Source organism: Centrocercus urophasianus, unplaced genomic scaffold, assembly GCF_019232065.1.
Source record: "Centrocercus urophasianus isolate 14NV4802_14NV808 unplaced genomic scaffold, USGS_Curo_1.0 seq_26, whole genome shotgun sequence".
NCBI lineage: Eukaryota > Metazoa > Chordata > Aves > Galliformes > Phasianidae > Centrocercus > Centrocercus urophasianus.
The window spans coordinates 13,577,693-13,604,866 of NW_024884822.1; the positions used below are offsets into that span (position 1 = coordinate 13,577,693).

Here is a 27,174-nt window from a genome sequence, read left to right on the forward strand (position 1 = left end):
CGCCCCACGGGCCGTGCGACGTGTCCGGGCGGCCCGTCACCCGTGAGGGCAGGGAGCCCGCGTGTAAAACACAGGGTCATCGCTACAGAAATTGCTTAAACGTCCCCGCGTTCCTCTCGGTCCCCACTGCGAGTCCGCTGTCGGCGGGGCGGCATTGCCGTACGCGGTGCTCGGTGAGAGCCGGCGGGTCGCCGTGCGGCACCGCGGAGTGGGAGCCCCAATTCGGCGAACGGACGGGATCCTCAGCGCCGGGGTGCGGTGACGCGGCGCCGCTCGAGCCGATCGGGATACGGGAGGCCGCGGGCCGTGCGGGGCACCGAGATCGGGGCTGCCTCCGCGTTCCGCCCAACTGCGGAGAAAAGGTGCGGAACGCGAGGAGAGACCGCCCGCCCTCCGCCTCCTCCACGGCAACGCGGTGACACGCGACGGATCCGCGCCCGGCCGACGGCGGCAGCGGGGGAGGCGCCGGGCGGAGCTCCGCGCTGTGCCGCACGGCCGGGCCGGGCCCGGAAGGCGCCGCGCAGGGGGCGGAGCGGGGATCGGCGGCGGGGTCGATCGGTGTCGGTGCCGGTGGAGCGGCCGAAGCTGAGGCTCGGCGGTGGTGAGCGAAGGGACGGGAAGCCGACGGGGCGAGGCTTCGATGCCGGCCGCGGCCTCCGGGGTTCCTCCGCGGCGCGCTGCGGGCGGTGCCGAAGCCGCGGCCTGCCCTCGTCCCCGCCGCTCGGCCGCCGCGGGCTCCGGCCTAAAGCGGCCTGCGCGGGTTGCGCCGCGGAGCGGCCGGGCGCGGAGCGTCGGGCGGCGAGAGCGGCTGCGGGAACGGCGCTTCGGTACGGCCGGGCCGGGCCGTGGCGGTGGCACGGATAGGACGCGGCGCTCGGAGGGGTTCGATCCGCGCTGGGTGTCCCTCCCGTCAGCTCGGCATCTCCTTGGTCGCAAATACCGCTAAAAAACACCCCTTGTCGTGGGAAAATGGACAAGTTTCGCGTTTCTGCCCGATGCTTCCCTCCCTACTATTAGTTTTCTCTCCGCACTCCTAGCAACAGAAAGAGCCATTGTTCTCCGGGTCAGAGATGCAGAGCTGACGGCTATGAAGGCTGCCGTGTGCCTGCTGTGTCTTCTTCGGGCTCTCACGGCTGTGTCAGGCTGCTTTGGGTACATTTATTGCTGAATTCTCATCCGGATTTCTGTGCCGTTGTCACGAAAACAACCCACGGTCCTCCTGCTAGTAGATAGAATTGTTTTCCACACCATCCGAAAAAGCCCATTGCTTCTGAACGCCGTGAATCAGAATCCCGGTCACCCCTTATGTTCCCTCTCCTCACCTGCCTGCCTGCAAGCAGTGTGGTTGAATTTCCTTCCCATTTAATTTCTTCTAATTTTTTGCTCACTCTGTGCAGAGCCCCTCTGGGCGCTCACCCCCCTCTGGGGGGGCTCTGCAGACTCTGATCTCTGGCTCTGAGATAACCAGCCCCATGCCTGCCGTCTGCTGCATGAATCTTTCATGATTATTTGGCAGCTTGTTTTTAGCCCCGTCTCAGATTTCACTTTGGTGTTTGTGATTTCAAGAATTGTATTGTAATATGACGTAGTAACCCTGCAAGTGCCTTACAACTTTCTCATCTGGTTGTTTGGCACATTGTTAATGATCTGTCAAGGTTTGTTCTGAGCATCATTTCTTCCAACACAGATCACAATAGATCACCCAGAAGATCAAAAATAATTTCATATTCGTGCTCCGATATGTTGGGTTTTTTGATGATTTGTTTTTAAAATAAGTACAGAAACTGCTGCAGTGGGCCCCGCTTTGAGACTGTGATCTGAGAGCAGCTTCTGTGAGCTGGACTGCGACTGAAGCACTTACTCAGCTGCTTTTAGGGCCTCGTGTGCCTGTTGCAGTGCTGTCTTGACAGATAAACTGTGTACTTTGCAGTTTCAGATCTGCTTTGGATCAATGCTAACTACAAATATATTGTCACGGAATAAAGGACGCAGTAGAGCTAAGTATATGTCCTGCAATACATAATCTTTGTTATTCAGCCCGCCTACTAGCAGCACTGTGTGACTGTTCTTTCTGAAATCTCAGAGATGATTCGCTATCAAAAAACTGATTAAAGTACCCAAAGAAAATCTGCTGTTAGCTCATTTTCGGACCATGTTGTTTCCTCAAGCGTGGTGTCATAGAATACATTTGACTGAGACAGCAAGTTGTCATTTTACTCACTGAACTTGTTACGGGTTTTGATTTTTGTTGTTGTGCAGAAATAATTTAGATTGTTAAGGTGAGCTTATTTGAAATGAGAATTCAGGTGATCATTTCTCTTATCTGAAGGTTTGCATGTTTGAGAAGTAAGCATTATTCTGTTTCTGGAATGTAGTAATTGACTTTTAGCCAGGAAAATGCAGGTCCAAGGCAGGGGCAAAAATCCCTGCTTCTCGTAGGAGAAAAAGAAAACATGGAACAACTGTGAGCAAGTTTGCTGGCTTATCCCTGCTGTCAGCAGCGTTTTGCAGAAGATGGGCTGGAGAGGCTCCCCAGGAGACACAAGTGACACTTTGCTTGTGAAATAATGTTAACCAGGGTTGTTAAAGGTGTTTGGAGGTGGCAACCATCTGTTGTTGACGCTAGAAAACTCTTCTCATGTTTCTGAGAGTCCACAAGTGGATAAGTTGGTGATGGCTGTGAACTGTCAGTACCAACAGGTTGTCAGGTGTCCGTTACAATTTCTCCTTAAGTCTGGCTCCTCACAACTCATTACTTTCAAGGGAGTCCTTGAAATAGCCCTAAAATAGTTCTCACTGCTCTGCCTTAATGGCGCATCACGGGGGCTGGAAGGTCGGAGTCGATGCACGCTGGCTGCGTGGCCCAGCCGTGCAGTGTGCTGCGGGTTGTTGTGGCTCAGTGTGACACTGCCCTGAGCTGGGTTGGTGTTTTTTCTGTGCGATAACAGTAGATTTAATATCTCTGTTCAAATAGCTCAAGTATGTTTTTACAATTTGCTGTCAATTTTTTCCCCATTTTAAAAGTAGTATTTCTCTTTAAGGGCTGCCGGCTGATAGCAAAGCATGTTCTGCTGTATTTGGAACCTTGCCTTGTTAGAGGTTTTCAGTGAGTGAAGATTTCCTTCTTTCATCCATAAGCTTCACAGAAGGAAGTGGTTAATACAACTGAACTCTGTGAGGTTATTCTCACCTCAGTAATCTGAGCACTGCTCTTGCATCACGCTGTTTGCACTGATTTGCAAGTTATTTGGGCAGATCATTTTCCTAAGCCTTACAGAGGCTTTTCTCGATCGGTGTTTTGTTCAAGCAATAAATAAATCTGCTGACGTGTCCTCCTGCCATATTTGCTTATTCTTGACCTTTGCTTTTTAGACATGTAAGTGACAGTTTCAGCCATGACGTTGTGTAACTGGCTGTTTATGTATTGACAAGCTTATTTGTATCTTAAAATTTGCAACTGTTCCAGTTGGTCGGCTGTGGGAGGTGGGGAAGAGTTTCAGGGTTAGTCATGGGGAAGCCTAACGCTTCGTCATCCTCAATCAGGGAGGGCAAGTATGGGCTGAACGGATTTTGTTCCTGTGTGAGCAAACATAAATAACAATAACATTTCATCCCCTTTCGGTATTGCCGTGACGTACCTGTTGCTGTGTGGAGGAAAACCTCCGTGTGTTGTCATGGGTGTGATCGTTAGGACAGGCAGATGGATTTGGGTCTGGTGCTGACCTGTGGTCTGACTGCTCTGTGCTATGCTCCAGGTTCAGGGCTGTCCTAAAGCCATCCTGCAAGCCCCAGCACACAAATACTGCGCTGACATACAGGGTATGCTGCCCTCAATTCGAAGACCTGAACTCCGACTTCCCAACCTGTTAGGAGGAATTAAGTACTGCAGCAGGGTTAGCTAGCTAATGCTCCTAAGGAAGCTGCCCTTTGGTCTTGCAAAAGCTTTTCCAGCTAGGTACTAATTTGCTCTGTCAAACTGGTGCTCTCGGTGTGACTACCCTCACTTTGGATAATGAGGAAGATGGAAGTTAAGAAACTAATTGCTCATGGCTGCCCTAGAACTTAGTGACAGCATTCTCTTACCTGAAGGCGCAGCTTCAGAAAAGGTGCAGTTGGTAGTGGTGATGATGGCTGGATTTGGTGATCCTAAGGGTCTTCTCCAACCTGAGTGACTCTGTGAGGTCCTGGCCCTTCTCCCTCTGTGCTGTGTGTGTTCTCCAAACTTTCAAGGTGTGAAATGTCCCTCAGAGGCTGCTGCTGTGGCTGGCTGTGTGCTGCTGGCCCAGCTGGCCACTTGCTGCCCCCCAGGGACTGGAATGCTGTTGTTTTTACCATCCTAGAAAGAAGGGGATCTTGTGAAGTCCCAGGGTACATCCTGTTGTCAAAGGGCATCTGCCCACAGCTGGTGCCACCCTGAGCATCCTCACCTCAACCCTCTTTTCCTGAGCCTCGTCCAAAAATGGGGGAGGGATGTGGTGTTCCAGAGTTCTGCTTTGAGATAAGTTTAAATGTTTAAGCTGTAGGTGGTAGAAGTGTGTACGAGACAGTACTGGGGGTTGCCATAAGTGGTGGTTCCAGTGCCATGGGCCCCTTGCAAGGCAAACAGACAGGAGGTGTGCAGACAGCAATGTCTTATTGTAGAACTTCTCAGGAGTCAGCCTCAGGAAGCACCTCACAGTGTTTGATGTGTTGTTCTAACAGAGCATTCTATTTTCTGTTTATTTCAGACTAAAAGATTCAGATATGTCCTTCATATTTGACTGGATTTACAGTGGCTTCAGTAGTGTATTACAGTTCTTAGGTAAGTTTTTCCTGCTGTTTTTATCAGGATTAATAGCATGTCTATTAACCTATCTTCAAACCGAGGGGCTTGTTAAATAATAACATTTATTTTAGTGTATATTCAGTATCACTGAAAAAAAAAAAGTTTAACTTATCAACACTGAATATTTCCATAATGTATTCTCCACTCAATCTGACATTCATCCTGTAACCTCTTGAAAATTACTTTTTCTTTCAGGAACATAATAGGCTTGTTTTGTTTTTTTTTTAATTACTACATTTAAACTGGTGTAGTCCAGCTAATAAAGCTTCTCCTGACTTTTTTTTTCTTCTTTAAAGAATCTGACTCAGTTATTTGGGTTGAATTCTTTTGAACATAAGCATACAGGGCGAAACATTAGCTTTTGTAAAATGGGAGGAAAAAAGAGCACAAGAGGAATGGGAGTGCTACAGTACTCAGAAGAGGAGCAGAAGTTGCAGATAACATAGATAAAAAGGGCAGTGTACAAGTTTCAGGGATTCTATTCAAGTAAATAAAAAGAATTTGTGATTAATGGGCCATGGCAGTCTGTGCCACCTGCATTTTATCAGTTGAAAGTTTAAACTTTTTCACTTCATGTTAGACCCTTGGCCTGCCATTGAAATATTAGTAAAACTTTAACTGAGTTGACCAACCTTTCTTATCTCCTCTTAGCCAAGCAGTGATTGCTGCACGCTAGCTTGCTTTCCTATACCTGCACATAAAAAGTCTAATTCTAGTGAGAGATGCTGAAGCCTGCAGCAGAGAAGAGAATTGCCCTTTACATGTCCCTCTTATTCTAAAAAAACCCCAACCTTTCATTCTCATGTCCCGTGTGAGAGTGGCAAAAAATGCAGTTGTTTTACTACAGCTTAGTGGTGGTTCACTTAACTTGTAAGGTAAGTGTAAACTGCAGTTTCTTCTGTGATGTAAGTTTATATATGGAAATGCTTATTCAGTTCTCTCCCTGTCAACATCAGTACTTTCACCTCTGTCCTGTAGTTTAGTGGTTAATGATATTTGAGTATATGAGAAGGTGAGCTGGGAAATAAGAGTTGTGTTTGAAAAAGAGCTATGAAAACACTGTGCAGTTCTTGTAGTAAAAAAGGTTATTAATGAAATAAGCTGCGGTGTATGAAAGCATATTCTTCCCTGCAGGTTATAAAACATGCCCTGGTGGAATGCAGTTCCAGAGATTAGCTTGAAGGGGGGGGAAAGGTGAGCAAACAGCAGCAGTGTAAAGGTCAGGCAGATAGAGGCACATGTGATTGTGGATTGCATAGCATCCCCGGGGGTGGCTGAGGAGCCCCCTGTGTAACAGTGCTATTTAAAATCTGACAAAAACAAAGTATGTGCAAGGATAGTATATTTGATAAGAAGTCACCACCACTTTTGCCCTCATCGGGCTTGAACTGGGAAGGACCTTTCTCATCAGAAATCATCCTCACTTGGCTGAGTGCAGCATCCGTACTTTATAATCAATATTGTGAACAGCACAGAAACTGGGCAGCACCTGTGGATCTCTAGCAGTTCAGATGTGGCTCCCAAACGGGCCAGGCTGTGTGACCATAGGGAGATGCAGTGGAGCAGAGATCTCAGGGTGATCAGCGCCTATGGAAAGGAATAAGGGCTCCAGAAATACTGTTGCTGGGTCGAGGTACAGAGCAGGGCACTGCTCATAATGTGACCTTTGAACAGCTTCAGAGCTCTTGTTCCTGTGGCACTTGGCACAACCTTTGGCAGTAGGCAGGGTTCTGGAGTCTAGTTTGCAGGTCAGGGGAGTTCATTGTTTTTGGAGTAGGATGTGTGGATAACTTCAGTGGTAAAGTATACCTCACAGAGTACTGCTGTGTCATCACAGTGGCTGTAAAATAAACCTTTCTTTCAGTGTATGCCGCAACTGTGACATTATCTAGTTTGATTAATTTTTTTTTCTGTCATAACAGGAGGGAGTTGAACAAAATATACTCTTTTCCTGACCCAGGATGGTTGATATTTTAGAGTCCATTGTTAACACTGTATGATAGAATGGCTTGGACTGGAGGGAAGGTTCTTTTGGTCATTTGTCATTTGGTAGAGCAAAGCAAGCTGCCCCGGCAAGGTTCAGTTGAGTTTTCTTTTAGCTTTGCTCAGATAAAGTAAATGCAATTATGTGTGACACATTTACATCAGTCGTGTGCCTCTCTCCCCAGATGCCACTCAGCATCACATCAGCTGTGTGTAGCAAGCATAGCTGTGATAAGCACATGAGCAAGTATGAATGTGGCCTGTACAAGTAGGAGAGCACTTGCTGATAAAGGGCATTGATAAAGAGCACTGTGGAGCTTGACAGGTCTGTATTTTGTGCCATGGCTGTACAACTTTTCTCCTGGGAGCCGAGTCATCTCTCATGTTAGAAATAGTGACTGCACATGGACGCTTCCATTAGCAATCACACACCCCTTCTCTACTGACTGTCACAGCTGTGCCAACAGAAATCTGTAGGACATATGTGTAGGAAGGTGTCTTGGTCTTGCTGATTAGCAGACCACACAGGATCTGAGAGAAGCTTATGCTTAGCAGTGTTGAAAGATGCCATTGCTGTCACTCTAAATGTTTGTATTTTATACGTACGTGATGTGGGTTCCTGTTGGACAATGCTGCTCAGATAATACTCCCACTGATAGAACTGATTCAGTAGGTTATTCTTTGTTACAGGACTGTACAAGAAATCAGGCAAACTAGTTTTTCTTGGACTGGACAATGCTGGAAAAACTACACTGCTGCACATGCTCAAAGATGACAGGCTGGGACAGCATGTCCCCACACTACACCCCAGTAAGTTAACGTTCCTAGTTCCCTTGCTAGAAAGTACTGCAGGAAACCTGATTATACATCACAAGTAATTGGGGGGAGACAAAGAGTAATGGAATTGAGAAATTCTGAATTACAGAAGCTGTGAGAAATTGAGACTTGAAACATTTGAGGGCAGCTTCTCTGGATATTTGGAAGGTTAGCATTTCCATACACTGTTCTGATTCTCATTGACTCATTGACTCTGATTGTTACCATGGTAGCCTTGCAGGAGGAAAAGTTCAGCAGAGGTTAAAAACATGGACTGGTGAAGTCCAGGAGAAGGTGAGCAATTAAGCAAGGACACAACAAGGAGTGACCTCTGCCAGTATTGCATGTGAAATTTCATCTATGTGGCAAACCAAATGCCAGAGCTACCTATTGCCTTTGAAATGGGGGAGAGAGAAATCATGTGCAGACAGACATTCTCTGCTGTTCTCTTAACACTAGATTTCTGACATCTGTTTTAATTACATTTTGTTGTTACATAAATGTTACTGATTTTGAAAGAAATTGTATCTCTCTGCTATATTTCTTGATAAACAAAATACTGAAAATGACAAGAGAAAGTGAAATCTGTGTCCTGAGTAGTCAGGCTATTACGTATAGTAGAATACTGTGTAGTATGTATATGATGATATATGATCTTCACAGAGAACATAATTCTGTGTATTTGTAGCTTCAGAAGAGCTGACAATTGCTGGTATGACTTTCACTACTTTTGATCTGGGTGGACATGCTCAAGGTAAGAGAATATGTTGACTCATTTAACTGCTGTGAATTAGAGTTGTTTACAGTCAGTTTGTCTCAGATCAGAAATACAACCATACTGCAGAGATCAGCTTCCCACACTCTCTTTGGTAGTGTTAAAAACATTCACTGCTCTGTTCCTGTCTCTGCCACATACTGTGCTCCCAAATACAATTTGGCAGGAGCTGCAGTAGATCAGGATTCTTTGACTGATGGTAACTATTTTGAGGAGGATTAGATAGTTTTTGTTTTAGAACATTGAATTTCTTGTGTATACCTTCAACCTCTGTGCTTCAAACTAACATTTGTTGATGTAATACTTGGGGAAACACAAAAAGGTTCAGTCCATCAGTGTGTGCATGTGAGATAGAGTGGTGATAACAGCAGAGGGAATTATGCATTTGCTCCGTTATCTCAAGCTTTATAAAACATGGGTTTGCATCCTGAAGACTGGCCATGTACACTAAGACTTCAGAAATAAGTGTGGCTTCTCCATTACTGAGTTGCATCGCTCTAAGCTTGGGGATAATTTCCATTGGTTTTATTTCACTTCTTCCCTGTAGCTCGCAGAGTGTGGAAAAACTATCTGCCTGCTATCAATGGCATTGTGTTCTTGGTGGACTGCGCAGATCATGAAAGACTGCTTGAATCAAAAGAAGAGCTCGATGTAAGTTTAACTGGGCTTTTGAAAATCTGGATTCTAACCTCTAAGAAATAACCTCCATTTCCCCGTGTTCAAGAGAGCTCTCCTGCCACAATTTCACTTTTAGCATCTTCAATGCCATCTAGTTGTATTTTGGTTCTGTCACCCTCTTCCTGCTCATTACCGTCTGCACTGTATGTAGGTGAACGTTCTGTTCTGCCAGTGGAATCAGTATTGCTCCATTTATGATGTTTTCTATGTTGTGAATGAGTAATTTAATTTCTTTTATCGCAAGCAGATTGAACAACTGCCATCAGTTATTTTCATTGCACCAAATAACAGTGAATTTTGCTGCCCTTACTTCTTAGAAAGACCGAGTTTCACCACATCGTTATTAACATTTTGTCTTAATATAAAGCCCTAAATCAAACTACATCCTGAAAAAAAAGCTTTAAATCAGACTATCTCCTAAAATAGTCTCTTTCCCCTTTCTCCTTTCCTTTGCAGTCACTAATGACAGATGAAACTATTGCTAATGTGCCTATCCTAATCCTTGGTAATAAGATTGACAGACCTGAAGCCATCAGTGAAGAGAGGTTACGAGAGATGTTTGGTCTGTATGGCCAGACAACAGGAAAGGTAAAGCTCCTTTTTTTTGTTAGAGATCTCATGTTTACCCTACAGTTCTGTGTTGATTCTGGTTCACTCAGCTACACAAAATAAATGGGTTTTAGTTTGTTATATACTCAGTACTTAATAGGTTTGTGTGAAAGAAATGCTGTGCGTGTTAGAAGCATCCCTACTGCAGCTTCTATTCATCATTTCCAATAACACATTTTACCAGGGAAAATGTAGTTGTACTAAGCATAGATTTCAGTACTTGAGCTACTTCTGTGCAGTACTTTTAAAAGGTGACGTTTTCAGAGGCTACAGTTCTAGTAGGAACTGGAAGAGAAAACTTGATAAAGTCCTCCAGTAAGTGATTTTTGTCATTTAAACTGCAGATTTAGTACAATTCATTACTTAGCATATTTAACTGAAATTTAGAAACAGGGTTATACTTCTGCAGAAATCTGAGTTTGTAGGCAGTGGAAAAACATTCCTACTAGCAGATTTATATTACCCATCTTTGTGGTAATTCAGCTCTCTTTGAAGTAAACACAGTGTACTGCTTGTAATGGAGTTTTGGGTACAAGGAATTAAAAAGAAATTACATAGAAACAAGAATTGTGTGGGTTAGCTTTAGAATAGGTGTAATGGAATATAAACAATTATTATTCATTTCTTTTTATCGTTTTGTTTTGCATCTTGCTCTGTATTTTCCACCACCGCATGCAGTCTGTGAAGTAAGAATCCTGTAGTGAGCCTGCAGTTGAGGAATAGCTTTGTCACACTGTGCTGCTCTTGGCAAGAAAGCACTCTGACTGCGGTCAGCCCTACAATTTGTAGCAAATGCTCTTTTTATCTGCTTGGAAAGCTGCTAGAAACATTGCAGGGAACCGCCTCTGAAAACTGGAGTCTGAGCTCTCAGATTCTCTATACAGATGCTTGCTTTTGCACTCAGGTGCCACGCACTTCATGCTCTCTGAATGTGGCTGCACATGAAAATATGCTCAGGGACTGTAAGGCTGGCATTGTGTGCAGAAGTTTCAGAGTCATTTTCTTCAAAGATTCTAACATCAACCGTAAGGTAAAGAATGGCATTGTGTAGAAACAAGTGTCAGTGCAGAGCAGCTGTCTCTTTGTAAAGATCCTGTAATTTGGAGTGCTTCTGTCTCTTTGCAGGGCAGTATACCATTGAAAGAACTGAATGCAAGGCCACTAGAAGTGTTCATGTGCAGCGTGCTAAAGAGACAAGGCTATGGAGAAGGATTCCGTTGGATGGCACAGTACATTGATTAATGCCAAGATCACATTAGTGCATCCTGTCCCATGTCTGAATATTAAGTCTGCTCCTTATTTGATCACTCGGTGTACACAACTTGGATTCATTTGACTGTTTAGTTATAAAAGCATCCATTTTTACATAATTGTATCTCCTATGCTAAATTGTAAGTGTGAGGATTGAGAAATTCTTTCAAGCAAGTTTGTAAGTTGAAGTACCACCACGTTAGCTTTCTAATCCCATACAGCATTCTTTTGCAACATTTAATTTAACAAGTCTCCAGCACCATTTTTGGACAGAGCAACTTTCCAGTACAGTATGTTTGAATGCACTTTTTAACAGCTAAAAACTGCAAACGTGAGAAATATTTAATGCTTATCATGTTAAATTTTTTTATGTACTTTTTTGAAACTGGTTTTATAACTTTAGAGTATATAACCATCTTTCAAGGAATAATAAATAATTAGCTGATGGATAATTGCATGATGCCTTACAGTTTTCAATAATATACTTTCTTATGCAACGTCATGCAATAAATTTAAATCCAGTTTTTGGCAACTTTAATGGAAAATGTTTCATTTTAATGTGTCTTAACTAGTGAGGCTGTCTGACGATCTGAATATGGGGGATGTTTTCCTGAAGCACAGGAGGCCACAAAGTACTTTCATTGTATATTAGAGAGTAAGCTGTTTCCTTCAGACTACCAAATTGCATTTCCTTTAGGATTTTACATTAATGGAACTCTAATCTGATGCCCTTATAACTACCACCTTTAAAAAGTACAGAGCATGGAAATCAGTTGTGCCGATGCAGATCTTGAACTAATGTAAAAAGCGGTCTTACTCTGCTGGTACCTTGACTTACACCCCTGAAATGACACAGAAATTACAATTACCATTAGTGCTACACTGAATTGTTCTGTTCTTGGTTTCAGTAGATTTGGATTCTGCCAGAAGATTTGTCTGTGACATTGCCAGAAACAAAAAAAATCGCTGCTGTCGCTTGTGAAAATGTGTCAGCCCACCCCTAATTGGACAGTTTTATTTTGGTGTTCTGAGTTGGAACAAGATGGATTGGTTCCTGCAGTTTTGCCCTGAAGCTCAGTCAGAATGGCAGTTGTTGCGTGCCCAGGTGGCTTGTTTCTGGGGTCAAATTCCATTATCTTCAGTGCATGTTTCCAGACTTTTGACTGTTTTTTCCCCACCTCCCAGTGCATTCGCTCCCTGAGCAGGTTATTTTCTCCTTTGCTCCCTGAGCAGGTTATTTTCTCCTTTGCTCCCTGAGCAGGTTATTTTCTAAGAAGGAGAGGTGATGCACGTAAATATATGGACATCTTGTTGACGCTGGCTGACATTGCCGTGGAACTGATTTGTGTTTCTGTGTGCAGCAGATGTAGCTGATGAAGGTAGGGCTTCAGCCCTGGGATCGTTGTTTCGCTGCGGTGGGTTTGGCTTTCACTGTGCAGTGTGTTTCTCCTTTGCTCTTCCACTTTTCACAAGGGTGAAAAGTATTGAACTGCTACAGATGTTCTTACAGAATCCCAGGGCTGGGGCTGCTTTTTACTCACTGTTGTCGATCTTCTCTAAAATGCTTTAGGCCCTGTTTCTTCAACATTGGTAGCAGAAAACAAATTTCTGTCTCTCTTGGTTTCGTACATAATTTTCTCTCTTAAACCACCGAGTTTGAATCTCGTATTTTAAGCCTGCAGACTTTAAATGTGAGCCCGTAGTCTCTAAATAGGCACATGGTGAGTAAATAAGGGGTACTCCCCTCCCGGATCAGGGCTTGTGTGATTAAATAATGATGATGGTTTCCCCTCAGTCCAAGGTTGTGCGTCTGAATCAGATGAATAATCCATAACCTAACTAATATAGACGATAGCTGGCACTAGTTACAGCACAATCTTGCAAAATTTTAAGCATACTTTGTGCGTGGTGAAGAACAGAAGTGAGGCTGTCAGGTAGATTGACCAGCATGAGTTAATCCTGCCTTTAAACCAGTGCTTTGCTGCAGAGCAGTGCCTCCGCGTTGCACAAGTCAAACTGTAGATAAGAAATGTCATCTTACAGGTGTGTAGACAACATGCGAGTCTTTGCTCACATGTTTGGGGAACACAGATTTTTCCCCACCCCACACGTTTTTCTCATAATGGTTATAATGCAACAGTGTAAATATTCAGAACTGCTTCTTGCAGTCACGTAGCTGTGTTGAAGGGGGAGACTTGGGACTGTGCTGCCTGTGTTGATGGAAATGAAGCTGGAAGTGGAGTTGTGCTGCTCTCGTGCTCCTCTGTGGAGTGGGGAGTGCCTGCAGACCCCTTCCATAGGCTGAGCCATTCCACGGGTGTTGGAAGAGAGAGGGGACCTCTTCAGCTGCCACTCAACCTACTGTGAATAACATGAGCTGTAAGGAGAGGGCTGATAGTCTTGAGAGCTAAAAAAGACCAGAGGTGATGCTGCTTTAAAAGTGTGTGTGAAGGGTAATTCTTAGCGTTACAGAAGTACTCAGATTTCATGTTTCATACGGTGAGATGCTAGTTTAAATGTGGTTGTAATAAGGGCATGAAGAAATTTGGACCTTTTGTTTTCTGTCTGGGTATCGTAATGGTTCCCGCTGTGGGAACAGCTGAACAACAGTCACCAATAATCTCACTGTTCTTTCTGGAGAGGAAATATTTCCTCTGTAGTTTACATTCTGTTGTGCACATGAATGTGAATGGGTGTTGTGTATCTTTGTGTGAAGACTTTATTGATAGAAAAATACACTCGTGAGAGTTCTTCTGGTGGTTTTCATCCCCACCACCCCTCCATCTCCTGTACCTTTATTTCTGGAGGTTGCTTATTGCTGTGACTGTGACCAGTCCTACTAACTTACAAAAGAAGCAACGTTCACATCTGGGTCTGACTTTTGTGAATTACGTTTGCACTCTTGACTATGCAGATTTCAATTAAGCATCACTTTAAAGAACGTGAAAAAGAAAATTCGTTGATAACTGTTATTTGTGGAGTCTCAAATTTGCTTTTGCACCACAACTTTAAGACAAATGAGTGCAGATTTCTAAAATACTAACAACAACTGCAGACAGAACGGCCCATATTTCACTGCAGTGACCCCATATAGTAGCATCTGTGAGTTGAATAACATTTATTTTGCTTGGATTTAATTAGACACTGGTTTTAGTATGCACTGTGCAACCAAGGGGCATTGCTGCATTTCAGTCTTAGTTTAATTCATTTTTGTAGCAACATTTATTGGCATTGGAGGTGGGAAAGATCTGTGACTGTTCTCATTTACCCTCGTCCAGACCAAGACTATTTCATGAAGTGTATTATCTCATGCTGTATTCAGTGTTCAGGTACTGTCTATGATGTGCCAAAGATGACCTATGGCATTCACTGGAATATAATACCTGCATGTATGCGAGCTTTGCCGTGTTTTCATAGTTGGAATTCAGCAGCAAATCGAGCATTTGACATCTGCTTATTTGTAACTAAAGTCAACTCAGAAAAACGATATTGTTGTTCTTCAGTCCCAGTGAATTCACAGGTCTGCTTCAAGTAGAATTGTTGTCTCTCATTTGTACTGTCAGCGTGTTTGGTTGTCACCAACCAAAGTCCAATATTTCTATCGACTACAACATGCTCAGCCGCAGTGTAAATAATGTAATCATGAGTTATGGACTTCTGAGATGCATTACAAACAGCCTAATCCATTGGCTGTCGGTGGGGACGTGTAACTTATTTGCACTTAGATAAACCACTTTTGCACTAGTATCTCAGCGTGGAACTAAACATTTTCTGTTTTGAAATGTAAGTGCTCTGAATGTTTAAAAGCATAATTTATATAATAAACTGCAGAGGAAGAACTAAAGATGAAAGTGGTCTTAAACATGTCCTTAATGTGGTGTTTCTTATTATTTGTGTTGTCACATCCCAGGCTTAACATGTAAGTATCAGAAAATAAAGTTCTGTGTTGGGATTTGAAGAAAAGGAGTTTAAAGCAGGTAATTCTTGTCAAATAATTACACTGTCGATGGGCAAGAAGAAGTGTTCTGGCATAGCACACATTCTGGTAGTGACTGGGGGGATTTCAGCTGGCTGTAATAGCAGCTCAACCTGTTCTTCATCAGTGTTTCTGTTCATGTCTGCATGGAAGCAGATCCTTAATGCAGAAAGCATCACCAAAAAAAACCAACAACAACAAAGAAGCGTCATGACATTACCTTTGTTGTGATATTGAAGTGGGATAGAAGGATCCGGTTTTACAAACGATGACTGTCTTTACAGCCTTGATGCGGTTTTCATTCTAGGATCTCAGGGCTTTTTCATGCAAATGCTGCCTGGCCATCGTCGTGCTGCAGAGGGCTCTTGTCCTTGATTAACCGTGAGGAAAACAAAGTCCAGAAGGAACTTGTCATACCTGGTCACTGCCTGAGTGAAGGGAGCGCACAGAGCCACCAGCAGCAGTCTGAAGTGGAGCAGTGCCTCAGTGAACCTGCACCCTGCTTGCCCGTGTTCTAGAGAGAAGAGGAAACGTTTGCTGTGCATTTGCTCTCAGCAGTGTAACTGTGCTTGAGCACCCAAACCTGGGAGTCCCCTGGCAGGGGTGTGCTGTGACCGCTGTCAGTCTGGGAAGGGGTCAGTCTGACTCTTGCTGTGCTGTGTCCTGGTGGGGAAGCTGAGCTGTTCATGGCATTTGCTCCTTGGCAGCTAATGGCTGGGGACAGCTGTGGGACAGAGGAAGGAAGAAATCATCTGGGTTGAAACGTGGGCCCCTTGTCAGAGAGCAAAAGGGGAGAACAGTTCTCAGTATGGAGCATCCCAGTGCTGGGGGCATCGCTTTGGGTTTCTGACCAGAGATAAGCATGAGCTGCAGGATGTTGGATGGGATTTGGGGCTCTTGTGGCTGCTGGCACTCAGAGCCAGGCTTTGAGCTGAGATGTTTGGTTCCAGCCCAGGGCCTGGACGCCATTTCCTCACTGCTTTCCTGGAGCGGGATCCTGGGTTGGGTTCAACTCCATGGAGCTGTGGAAGGAAGGCTCCTGGATGTGCCACCACTCTTCTTGCTGTTGAAACTAAGGAATTTAAAGCAAACCTTTTGGAAGCATTGTTACTGAGATGCATTAGTACAAAATTGCAGAGGACATCCAGTGAAAGTGCTCAGTAGGTTCTCAGGGAAAAATCAGAGAAAAGGAATCTGCTGGGGAGAGAGAAATCTTTTCTTTTACTGCGAGTAAACATGGAGGAGAAGCTGTGTGGCCACAGCAGGAGAGCATCTGGAGCTCCGGGTGCTGCTGGGGGCACAGTGCTGGGGCACAGCGGGAGGAGGCAGAGCTGACGGCACCACATAAGATTTTTTAGAGCCTGTGCTTTTTTATGGGTATCTGAGATGCTTTTAGAGCTGGCCTAAGGATGATGGGTGTTCCTATGGATCCTGCCCTCCCGTTGGCTGCCTCCCACCCATTGCTCTCCATGCAGCTCCAGCACACATCCCCGGGAGGAGCGGTGATGCGATGGCTGTGCCTGGAAGTGTGTCTGCACGGAGAGCACGGCTGTGATTTGCACTTCTTTTATTTTACTCCTCCTCTAGTCCTGCCATCTGCTGTTACTACTTCTGTAATGCCATTTTGTTTCCTCATCTCGAACTTGAATTGTCTCTTCAGTTTCAAAAGCAGCATGACTTTTTTTATTTTTTCCCCCAGGCTGCTTTGGGGAGCTTTCATTTCTCAAGAGGTTGATGCTTGAAATCCCAGGTAAGAAATCTGCCGAAGCAGGAATTCTGCTTATGTTCTCCTCGCTGCTGTCAGACAGAACACGAGAGAGAGCCAGGAAAAGATTTATGTCGTGTTTGCTGTTATCCTGGGAGAAGCAAGGGGAAACCAGAAAGCTGCAGTTGTCATGGTTAGCTGAAGTTTGCTGAGGTCCTGCAAGTTTGTTTGAAGGCAGCAAGGAATGTGTAACAGATCCATATGCATGTGACTGCTGGATGAATTCTATTTATGTCTCTGTAAACACGCAATTATGAAATGAGCTCCACGTGATGATGCTGGTGCCGTCCCTGTGTGACCTGGTCAGCTGTCCCTGGGGTTTGCTTGGGCTTAGCTTGTAGAATGCGGTGCTGCTGGAAGATGTTTGTTGGAAGGTGGTCAAGCAATGGGACGGGAAGCACCAGCATGAATCGCAGAACCAGCAGGGCTGGAGAAGACCTCTGGGGTCCCAACCCATTCCCACTGACCGTGTGCCCAAATGCCACATCTCCACGTTCTGGAACAGCTGGAGGATGGTGTCCCCACCGCTCCCTGGGCAACTGTGCCTGACCATACCCACCATGTTAGCAGATAAGAGAGAAGGCACTATGAAGAGGATAATTTGGATGTTGTCCTCCTTTCCGCTGTAATTCCAGTATGTTTGGTGTGTCTTGGTAGTAAGCAAAGAAGTTTTCTACTCACTGGAATACTGATTTCAGGAAACTCAGTAGTCCTGGCTATTTCAGCAACAGGTACATGTGCCACCATACAGGTTTCCCTGCTCAAGCAGCAGGCAACCTGTCAGCAGGATGCATTTTCTTCGTGAAGGAAGGCCACAAAAGCAAACATGCCCACAGTGAGGGCTGGGCTGGCAGGGATGAGCCAGAGTGCAGCGCCTGCAGCCTGGGACGTATGGGCTGGCAGCCACTGCCTGCTTGGAGTCTGTGTACCCCTGGGGGGCATGGCAGCTGCTGATGCAAACGGATGAGTCACCTTTAAAACAATGGTTTCTTCATGCACAATGACTCAGGATAAAAGAAAAACAGGTTTTTCAATAAGCTGAAGCTTGTGAGATTGCAAAAAGGAGTAATGCGAGGGGATGTCTTTAACACTGTGCTGAAAGGCTGACATTTTTCCCTAAAAGTAACAGTGCTGGGGGGAAAAGGTAGGGCTGGTGTGGGTCTGTGTGTGGCTGCATCACCTCTGCAGAACACACAGCCCAACATCTCCCTGTGTCCCAGCACACGTGGATGTGTTACCTTCCATGGGCCAGCAGCACGCAGCACAGTTTTAGTGCAGAAATTACCAGCATAGCAATCTGAGCACGAATCTGCACACCTGAAAAGGATTTCAATACATCAGAACAGCAAGGTGAAGGGGAGGATAAGCCACGGGCTGTCGACGAAAACGATGCAGCCAGATTAACCAAGCAAGCTCCCATCAAAGGTCCTTCACTGTACTCCATGCGTTTGCATGGGGGCAGCAGCTCCCCTCGGCCCCCTGCTTGCAGCGTTGCTCTGTGCAGGAGGAAGCTCAGACCCCGCAGCGCCAATGGGTGCGGGCAGGCCGGGCTGCTCCCGCAGTTCTCCATCCATAGGTGGCAGCAGCCCTTACATCTGTCACCTCACAGCCGCTGGCTTCTTCTGTAATGATTTCCAAACCTTTGGTGCACGATGCTGCCGCAAGAGGAATTCTTTCCGAGGAATGAAGCATCCTTCGAGCTGTTTGCTTGATTTTCTATGAGGACAAATAGCAGAGAGTCAAACTTGATGGTAGCAGAAGAGAATTTTGTTCCAGCGCAACTTGCTCGCAGGTAAAAGTGATAGGACAGGAGGTGATGATCTCACATGGTGCCAAGGAAGGGTCATGCTGGGTATTAGGGAGCTGCAAAGAGCAGTGATGCATGGACACAGGCTGCCTGGGGAGTGGGGGAGTCCCCATTCCTGGAGGTGTTCAGAGCCATGGGAATGTGGCACTTGGGGATGCAGTTATGGTGGAGATGGACTGGAGCTGGGCTTGGGGATCTTGCAGGTCTTTAATGATTCTGTGATGTTGGTCAATAAGTTGCCAAAGAAAAATTATGTTGGTGGCATTGATGAGGAACTCAGTGCTCCATCATCTGCAGGCAGGATGGGAAGGCCAGCGGGCTGCAGGCCAGGAGAGCACCTGCTGCAGGAGGCAGTGAGTCGCTGGTTGCAGCGCTGGGGATGTAATGGGGAATGCTGAGCACAGAGGTCGGGTGAGACCAGAGAGCAGCAAGTGTGGGGCAGGATGGGGCTGTGCTCTTTCGGCATCTTCAGTGGTGCCCCTCTTTAGGAGCACAGGGGTGTGATCACTCCAGCTTTGGCTGTATTGCACTTTTTTACCTGCAAAAATGAATCCTTCCTTTAATTGAACCGGATATTCTTCTCTGCTGAAGGTGTTCTTCCCTTTGGCTGATGGGATGGTAGTGGTAATCACCAAGGCAGATGGGTTTTTGTCAGAGAGAAACAATCCTAAGTGAAATCTTTCAAACTGTAGTGCAGTGTTTCGTCAGGTGTTCAGGCTGATGGTCATCATGTTGAGATGGTCATCGTGTTGTGATGGGCAGCATGTTGAGAGGTTGGCACATCTGGCCTCTCCACCTTGGCATTCCCCAGGAGCTGCTCCACACCAGAGATCAGAATGAAGCCCAACTGAGTGTTAATGATGACAAGCTCACACTGCAGGCAGAATTCCCCCTATTTTGATGCCTCGGAACCCGGCAGGGACGAGAGACTGCTTTTACAGATGAGCAGATCCTCTCAGCTTTTCCTTGACAGCTGCAGATAACAGGAAGATGAGGGCTTAATTACTTTGTAATTAAGCTGATGTTACCATCTTATGTCTGTTCAGTATCTAACACAAAAAGAGCTGCTGACTTTTGGTCATTCATTAGGAGGCATCAGTGTGGGGGAACACAGATGGGTGGGGATGGAGATGGGGTCCTGCTTCTGGGTAGAGGCTGAGGAACAGCCAAGCTCTGCATGCTGGAAGCTCCTTTCCTCACTGGGAGATTCACAGGGAGCAATTTCCATCTTGGAGACACTACAGAGCAGCAGTTGTTTGCTCCTACAGCACAGAGCTCAGGCTCAGGCTATCACTGTGCTGTTCCAGCTCCATGTGTCCACTGCCATGGCACGTGGAGTGCTGGCAGGTCCTTCCTGAAGCAGTTCAGTCTCTTTGGAAGCCCCCAGTTCCTCCTAGCTTGGGCTGCCTGCACTTCCATCCATGGAAATGGTTGGTTTGGTAATTTGGAGCCATTGCTGCATGTGATGGTGTGGGTGCAGAGCACCCTCCTGGTCGGCTGCAGGGAATTTGGGACAGTCATTAGAGGAGCAGGGTGAAGAACAGTGCTGGGTCAGGGCGGCCAAAGTCTGGGGTTTGCCTTCCGCATTAAATCTAATGGCATCACAGGTTGGAAAGCCAACTCCTGGCAGTGCCAATGCTCCAATTATGTTCATCCCAACATGGGGGCAGTGCACATCCCTGCTGCAGCCCTGCAGCCCCAGCACTGCTGCCTCCACCTGGGGCTTTGTGTCCCCCTGCCAGTTTCGCTCTGACTGTCAGGCAGGGATGAGTCAAAACTCAGAGCAGAACTGAGATGGTAGCATTATGCTGTGCCGTGGAATGGGGACAGTCCTGATCTGTGCCCCTGGGGACCTCATGCTCATTGGATCCCATCTGCACCCCAAAATGGGGCCCTCATCTGCAGGACTGCAGCATGGCTGCCATCCCAACATCCCTCCTTTTCGGGGCAGACTTCAGGTGATTGCACTGCAAAACCTCTTCCCGAGGCCAAACTCATGGGAAATGGAGTGATAGCATCACCTGGAGCCAACCTGTAACTTTTTTCCCTGTGACTGCTGGGCTCCTCACATGGGAAACGATCCCTTGTCTTTTTTTCTCCGTGTAAAACAATCCCAAATGCTCGGTGTGTGTTTGCCATGTGTGCATCCCATGTGCACGGTGACATTTCTCATCCTTCTGTTAGTACAGATGCTGCAAAGGCAATAACCCTGAAATGTCACAGCTGCAGATTCATGCCACACAGATAAGATGGGGCAGTTAAATAAGGAATCACTCAATACTTAAATATTAGCTAGAAGACAGCAAAATCTGCAGGAATAGAACACAGCGCACAGCACCTGTGTGCTCTGCATTGCAGCTCCACCTGAGAAACACTGAATGCCCCAAGATGGGCAAATGAAGGGAATTTCATTGGCAAGCTTGGGAAAGTGGGCAGGCAACTCATCCCAATGAAGCAGACAGGTGGGGAAATGCTGAATGCTACAGAGATTTTCAGCTCTGCCCGTGGTGGCAGCGCCACCTCCTTCATGCCAAGGTCACCCCAGTGGGGTGCCCCACTCCCAGGGCAGTGCACACCTCCTGCCAGGCACAGCCCAGCAGCCCTTTGCTGTGGATGTGTTATTTGGCTTTCTCTCCCTGTTTCGTTGATCAGACCATTCCAATCCCATCGTAGGGCTGCTAATGACCGTGCTGCACCAGCAGTGATTTAACCTCTGCGTTTTCTCCCAGCATTCACTGTCAGCTTTGTACAAAGTGGCACTTAAAATACACACGTGGTCCATTATTTTAATCCCAATTGCAGCTGAAGGTGCAGCAGCATCTCCTGCACCGAACCACGACTGTGATGCTCAGCGGAGCGTTGGCACCCAGGGCAGCCCGACCCCCAGCAATGCAATCAGTCCCCCCAGGACTCCACTGCCACTTGCTCTGCTCTCTACATGAATAAAGCTCATGGATGGGTGATGGGCTTGCTGAGGCTGCATTAAAACCATCCTCATTCCACTTGTGAGTATTCTGGCTTTTGTCTTAGGAATGGGGAAGGCGGTTGGAGCGCCTGGGTGGGTGAGACATCAGCAGCCCCTGGGGGTGCTTTGGGACAGCAGATCACAGCCAGATCCTTGGGCTGACGTTGGATGTTTCCCTCGTTTTGTGGTAAGTTGGAAGTTTGTTTTTTTGTTTTTTGGTTTTTTTTTTTTAGAGCTTTTTATTATTCATCTGTTGCAATCATGGCAAACACATCATTTACAGCCCTACATGGAAATCCAAAGCCAGGGAACTATTTTTAGAGCACTAAATGCCTCCCCTCGACGTATTCACTGTAGAAGAATGAATACCAAAGGCACTCTTGTCACATCTGAGGTGGTTACACAGCAGCACAGCAGTGGCTGTAATGGGGAAAGAAAGCAACGTGGTGCCACCAGCACTTCATTAAACACAATGAAGAAGATCCTACTGCGATCCTTCCAGGGGAAGCTGAGGGGAAATTCATTCACTTCCACATCCATCGCTGCGGATTTACGGGGACATCTCCATCCCACTGGTGTTTCAGAGAACAGAAGCGTTTGGGTAGGAAAGAGCTCTCAGATCCCCCATCCAACCCCATCCCTCCACCGTAACCACGTCCCCACGTGCCACGTCTCCATGGCGTGGGGGCACCTCTGATGCCCAGCAATGGAAATTCAGTGCAAACCCCTTGGGCAGAGATACCCACAGCACTCAGTGGCACAGAGCACGCCAATATGCACGCACACGTAAAACACTGCTTTATTGACTGCATTTGCCAACACATTGAGGAATGCAAAGGTTTCGTTTTGTTGTTTCGGTTTTGTTTTTCTCTCATAAGCCATGGGCCATGGTCCCAATGTGTATTAAAGCATACACTGTACCTAAACAGGATGAAAATAATGGCAGACAGAGCTATTCCAAGGCAACACAAAGAGCATGCATAATACAGTCTCACACAGAACGAGTCTGATAACATTATATTGCTTTAAGGATTAACTAACATGGAAAATGTACAAAAAGGAGAAATAGGTTTTTGCATTAATGAAAAATACATTTTTTTTTTCTCTACAAAGGAATTTCTAATACAAGAAAATAAATATTGCAACATAAGCCAAAAATAATTTAAAATTGCTCTTTTCAATATATTTTCAATATTTCTCTTTTCTATTAACAAATGGCACATCACGTTCTTTGAAACAAAGAAAACAGAAGGGTTTCCTCCTCCTGCGACATTCATATCGTTTCCTGTGACTGACGTGGGGTGGGTCTGGGCTGTGTGCGGATGGAGCAAACGGGGCGACCCGGAGGAACCAACAGCCCCAGGCACGGCCAGAGGGGCGAAGGATGGATGGGTTTGGGTTTGGGGAGCGGGGCTGTGAGCGGGGCTGAGCCAGCACTGTGCTGGTGCCGGGGCTGCTGGATGGGGCTGCCCCGCTGCCGAGGCGACGGGCGCTCTTACAGTGCAAACTGCGGTTTATACATCTGAAAAGACAATATTTTTCTCTAGCAAAATAAACCCCTTAGATTCTCTTTCATCTCAAAATACATTTTACAGCATCATCAAAAAAAAAAATACGGCCCTTTGTGCATCGCTCTCATCACGCAGCCCCCCGGCTCCTCCCGACCCAGTGCCGAACCGTGCGGCTGGGGCTGTTCCGCAGGGTCCCCCGTTTGCTTTCCTGTACTGAGAAGACAAGGAGTGCAGAAGCCGATGAGTGGAGCTGTGTACAGTGAAAAGTTGTGGATTGCTTTTGTTTAACCATAACTGAGTGAAGCACACGGAAGCAAGATTCATTAAAAGGCAGCATATTGATTATTGGTATGACTCTTATACTAGGATACTGTAGCTAAAGCTAGCAAGCCTGATAAGATAAACTAAGTCCTATTTACTGTATTTAACATTATCTGAACATACCGAGCCTTAATTAATGAGCAGATTTTCACCTCCAACCTCGGTGGATGAATTGCTATGGGAGGTGGTTCCCGTTTGGCCGATCCGTGGTTCTGCTCCCCGCGGTGCAGCTGTGATCTGGGTGCTCCATCCCAGCTCGGGGGGCACCTGGGGCTGCGTGCTGCCTGGGGTCAGCCGGGCTGCAATCTGACCGCTAGTAAGGACTCTCTGAAGGCTGATAAAGCTCATCTACTCTAAAACACCGGGACAGTCAGTTAAAGGAGTCTCAGAGTATCAGAAGAAAGCTCACAGTGAAATGAGCAAAAAGCACTGGAAATCAAAACGGAGGGGCGTGGGCTCAGCACCCCTTCAGCAAGCTTGGAACCTAACGCCGCAGCAGTGTGCATGAGTGTGTCTTTAGTCCTTGGTTGCTAAATAACTCCCAATTGTTCCTAGTGACAAGTTTCCAGTTTCTGGCTGTGCTGCTCGACTGTCAACGTATTCTTTGGCATCCACAAAAAAGATTTGACTGTTCTGTTGGACAACTGTAGTAAGGTTTTCTGTTTGAAGTGATGGGTTTAACCAGTTGCAGAAGTGTCCCAGGTTAGTTAGTTTCTTTTTTTTTTTTTTTTTTCTTTTTTAAACATTTTTTATTATTATTTTTAAAAAACAACAACAACAAAATTTTCAGTGAATTCCTTTTTTTTTTTTTTTTGTTCCCTGAGCTCACACTGGGGTCACTCCAATAAAACACGTAGCGCGACTTCACTGTGACCTTTGAAGCCAAAACTGAAGTAATGGTGCAATTAAGTGCAAACACGGAAATTCGCCTGACTCGTCGGTAACATGGGCTTTGAACAACATTTAAGGCTTATTGGGGACATTTTATGCATTAAATTATTGTCATATTTATAATGTCAGCTTCTGTGAATCACCCTCCCACAAGGAGTCAACAGCTCGTAACCAGGATTTAAGGAATAAAAAAAAAAAAACCAAAAAAACAAAAAAAATACAGGATAAAGGACAGGGAGGAATAAATTCATCATTTCCATTGTAGCATTTCGTTGGAAAATCAGAGGGCTGAACGTGCTCCTTCCCCCTGGCTGCAGTGCCTGGGGCTGAGCACGCTGCTGTGCAGGGGAGGCTCGGGTGGGTGCAGGCTGCCCAGTCCCCCCAGTGCTCCTAAAAGATTTTTCCCTCTCTGTCCTTCCCCACGCCTCCATTCCAGCTTGCTGAGCGCTAACCCATGAACCCGAGCAAACTGCTTCTGGGGGCTGCGGCCGAGGTGCCACCTCGGGGACAGGAACAACCTGGGATGGTTTCCAATCAGAAGGGAAAAAAAGCAATGACTGAGGTTTTTCTACAAACACAAACGTAACGTGGCTCTCTCCCGCCCCGAGCGCTTCCCCCCCACCAAACTCGTTGTGCTTTTGTCGTTATTTATGTTAGCATCGTGTACTTTCCTCCCTTGTCAATGCACGTGCCCATGGCTGGCTTCCCTGCTCAGCTCCCGGCCCCTGCCTTTACCCCGATACAGCCCAAGGAGGGAGATCTGCCCCTCTGGAATAATGCCCATCGCGTGGCCACCTCCACAGGGAGCGGGGCAGCCGGAGGGGACAACTACTGTCACGGCAATCTACGTCGGTGAAGCTGAAGCTGTATCTCAGGCAAAAAGAGAAGAGAAAGACAACGGTGCCGAATTTCCAACTATATATACAGATTAAAAATCCCCCTCTCGCTGTGATACTAGGCAGAAATTGGCCATGGCAGTTGTGACGGGAGGAGCGGGGTGGCCGCGTGCCGTTAGGAAGCCAGGATGCTCATCCGTACGATCTCCTCGCCGCCCGGCTCCAGCTGGCCCCGCTGCGCCCGGCCGCCCCGCGGCTCCCCGTCCGAGTCGCTCATCTCGGCGTCGGAGAAGTAGCCGTCCGTCTCGGCCTCGAAGCGGTGCAGGGGGGGCCCTCCGGGGCCATCGGTCTTGGGGGGCTGCGAGCGCCGAGTCCCTCGGCTCTCCTTTGGTAATTTGAACCGCACGACGGTTTTCGGGCTACCTACGGGGTCAGGCACTTGAGCCGTGGGGTTGGGCTCGGGCCGAGCGCCGTTGGCCGCCACCACCGCCTCCTCCTCTCCGGTGCAGCCCCTCGGGGCCGGCGGGTCGCTGCCTTTGGGGCCGGGCCCCTTCCTCGCTGCCCTTTTTGCCTCTCCTGATCCCCTGCGGTCCGCGGGCCTCGCCGCCCCTTTCTCCGACCTGCCGGGCCGCGATTCCTGGGCGCAGGGCTTGGCAGCATCGTCTGACAGGTCGCTGGTGTGGTTAGTCCACCGCTCCGAGCCCTCCTGCTGGCTCCTGAAGACGGCGGTCAGGCCGCTCCTGGGCAGCTTTTTCTTAGTGTTCGTTCTCGTTTTGCTTTTCACCTTCTTGGCGGCCTCGCTCTGTTTGAAGGGGGACCTCAGGGAGTGGTCCATCATGAAGCTGAGCAGCGTCTCCTCGTCCTGGAGCAGCTCCTCGGACAGGCCGGGCGTGCTGTCCTCGTGGTGCGCGTTGTTCAGGGACCACTCGCTCATGGCCATGTTCTCAGCTGTGATCTGCACCGACTGCGCCAGCCAGCTGTTGAAGAAGGTCCCGTCGATGGGGAAGGAAGTCGACAAGCCTGGGAAAACAAAGGTGGAGAACTGGCTCAGGAACCAGAAGCAGCTCTTCCCTTTGAATAAGAACACACAGCGCTCAGCAAAACTCCCTGATGCTGGATAAACTCAAAACGACTCAGCGTGCCTCGTGAGGAACCAGGAGGGGGCTTGCTGCTGTGTTAATTTGACCCTAGGGTCACACCACATACAGATCTGAGCAGAGCATCTTCCTGCAGCACTGAAAAGCAGCCTGGACCCGCGGTGCAGTGCAGGGGCAGCAGGACAAGGAGGGATCAGCATCCCCTCCCAGGAGCTGCTGCACAGTCCTGCCCAGGGATGCATCCTGTCTGACCCCCACTGCTGCCCAATGCCCACAGCACTGTGCTAACCCAGTTCCCAGCACACTCCTGAACAGGCAGTGAACCCTAACGCAGCACGGCTTGGGTGAGATGGGAGGAGGGTCTGGGAGCTCTCACCGAGCACTTGGAAGCATGAGAATCAAAGAGCAGCAGCAGAGATGACAGGCTGGAATGGAAAAAGCTGAAAAGCATCCTAATAATTCTGTCTGAGAGCAAGAGTGAGCATGATGGGCTGGGACGTGCCAAATCAGCAGACCGAGAAGCAATGCCAAAGGCACACAGGCACAACCAGCTTCAATCCCTGCAACAGAAACCCATCGGTCTGACATCACAGCTTCCTTCAGGGCTGGGGGAAAGATGAGATCTGATTTTTGCTGTGAGTGCTTGCCTGTCAAAGTAGCAATGCAGAGATGGAGCGGTGGTGCTCTGACTCACAGCACGGTGAACATATCCCCCCAGATGATGCATGACTGCATGGGTAAGCACCCCAGAAGTTAACTGCTGCTATGAAGCTGCAGCGAGCCCAGCCTAGGAACTGTCACCCCAAGGAAGTTCCCCTATGGTCCTTCTACAGAACAATCCTGATGTTCTACAGAACAACCCCCATCAGCTCAGGGACGATGAGCTCAGGGCACCCCAAGGTTCCTCCCCCATCACGGCAGCCCCAAGCGATGCCTCAAGCAATTTGTAAAATCCAGCACACTACAAGACCCTGGTGAAGCTCTGCAAGACCTCATTCCTCTTCTCTGCTGCCTGGTTTTCCAGACTGACTGAAAGGCAGTTTCTTTCCACAACCCTGTAGGCCCCCA

General features: G+C 47.2%; 2 protein-coding genes across 7 annotated transcripts in view; one reads left to right on the top strand and one right to left on the bottom strand.

The window, feature by feature from the left end:
- Window positions 1-55: 55 nt before the first annotated feature.
- Window positions 56-14,781, top strand: SAR1B (secretion associated Ras related GTPase 1B). Of its 4 annotated transcripts, none has more exons than XM_042826061.1 (7): window positions 56-173; window positions 4,728-4,801; window positions 7,499-7,618; window positions 8,313-8,378; window positions 8,947-9,050; window positions 9,534-9,665; window positions 10,812-14,781. In XM_042826061.1, the coding sequence occupies exons 2-7, from the start codon at window positions 4,744-4,746 to the stop codon at window positions 10,926-10,928; spliced, it is 597 nt and encodes a 198-aa protein (XP_042681995.1). In that variant the 5' UTR covers window positions 56-173; window positions 4,728-4,743; the 3' UTR covers window positions 10,929-14,781. The 4 variants fall into 4 exon arrangements, with proteins under 4 accessions (XP_042681995.1, XP_042681994.1, XP_042681993.1 ...); XM_042826060.1 differs by lacking the exon at window positions 56-173 and adding an exon at window positions 235-253; XM_042826059.1 differs by lacking the exon at window positions 56-173 and adding an exon at window positions 262-362.
- A 9,316-nt stretch (window positions 14,782-24,097) lies between these two features.
- JADE2 (jade family PHD finger 2) overlaps window positions 24,098-27,174 on the bottom strand; it is a 53,953-nt gene continuing 50,876 nt past the window's right edge. For all 3 annotated transcript variants that reach the window (XM_042826055.1, XM_042826056.1, XM_042826057.1), the window contains one exon: window positions 24,098-26,029. In XM_042826055.1, coding sequence (XP_042681989.1) covers window positions 25,185-26,029 — 845 coding nt within the window. In that variant the 3' untranslated portion in view covers window positions 24,098-25,184. The remainder of the gene's footprint in view (window positions 26,030-27,174) is intronic.

Coding starts and splice junctions, on each gene's coding strand:
- SAR1B (XM_042826061.1), top strand. CDS start 4,744: ATGTCCTTCATATTTGACTGGATTTACAGTGGCTTCAGTAGTGTATTA. Junction 4,802..7,498: donor TAGTGTATTACAGTTCTTAG/GTAAGTTTTTCC, acceptor TCTTTGTTACAG/GACTGTACAAGAAATCAGGC. Junction 7,619..8,312: donor TGTCCCCACACTACACCCCA/GTAAGTTAACGT, acceptor GTGTATTTGTAG/CTTCAGAAGAGCTGACAATT.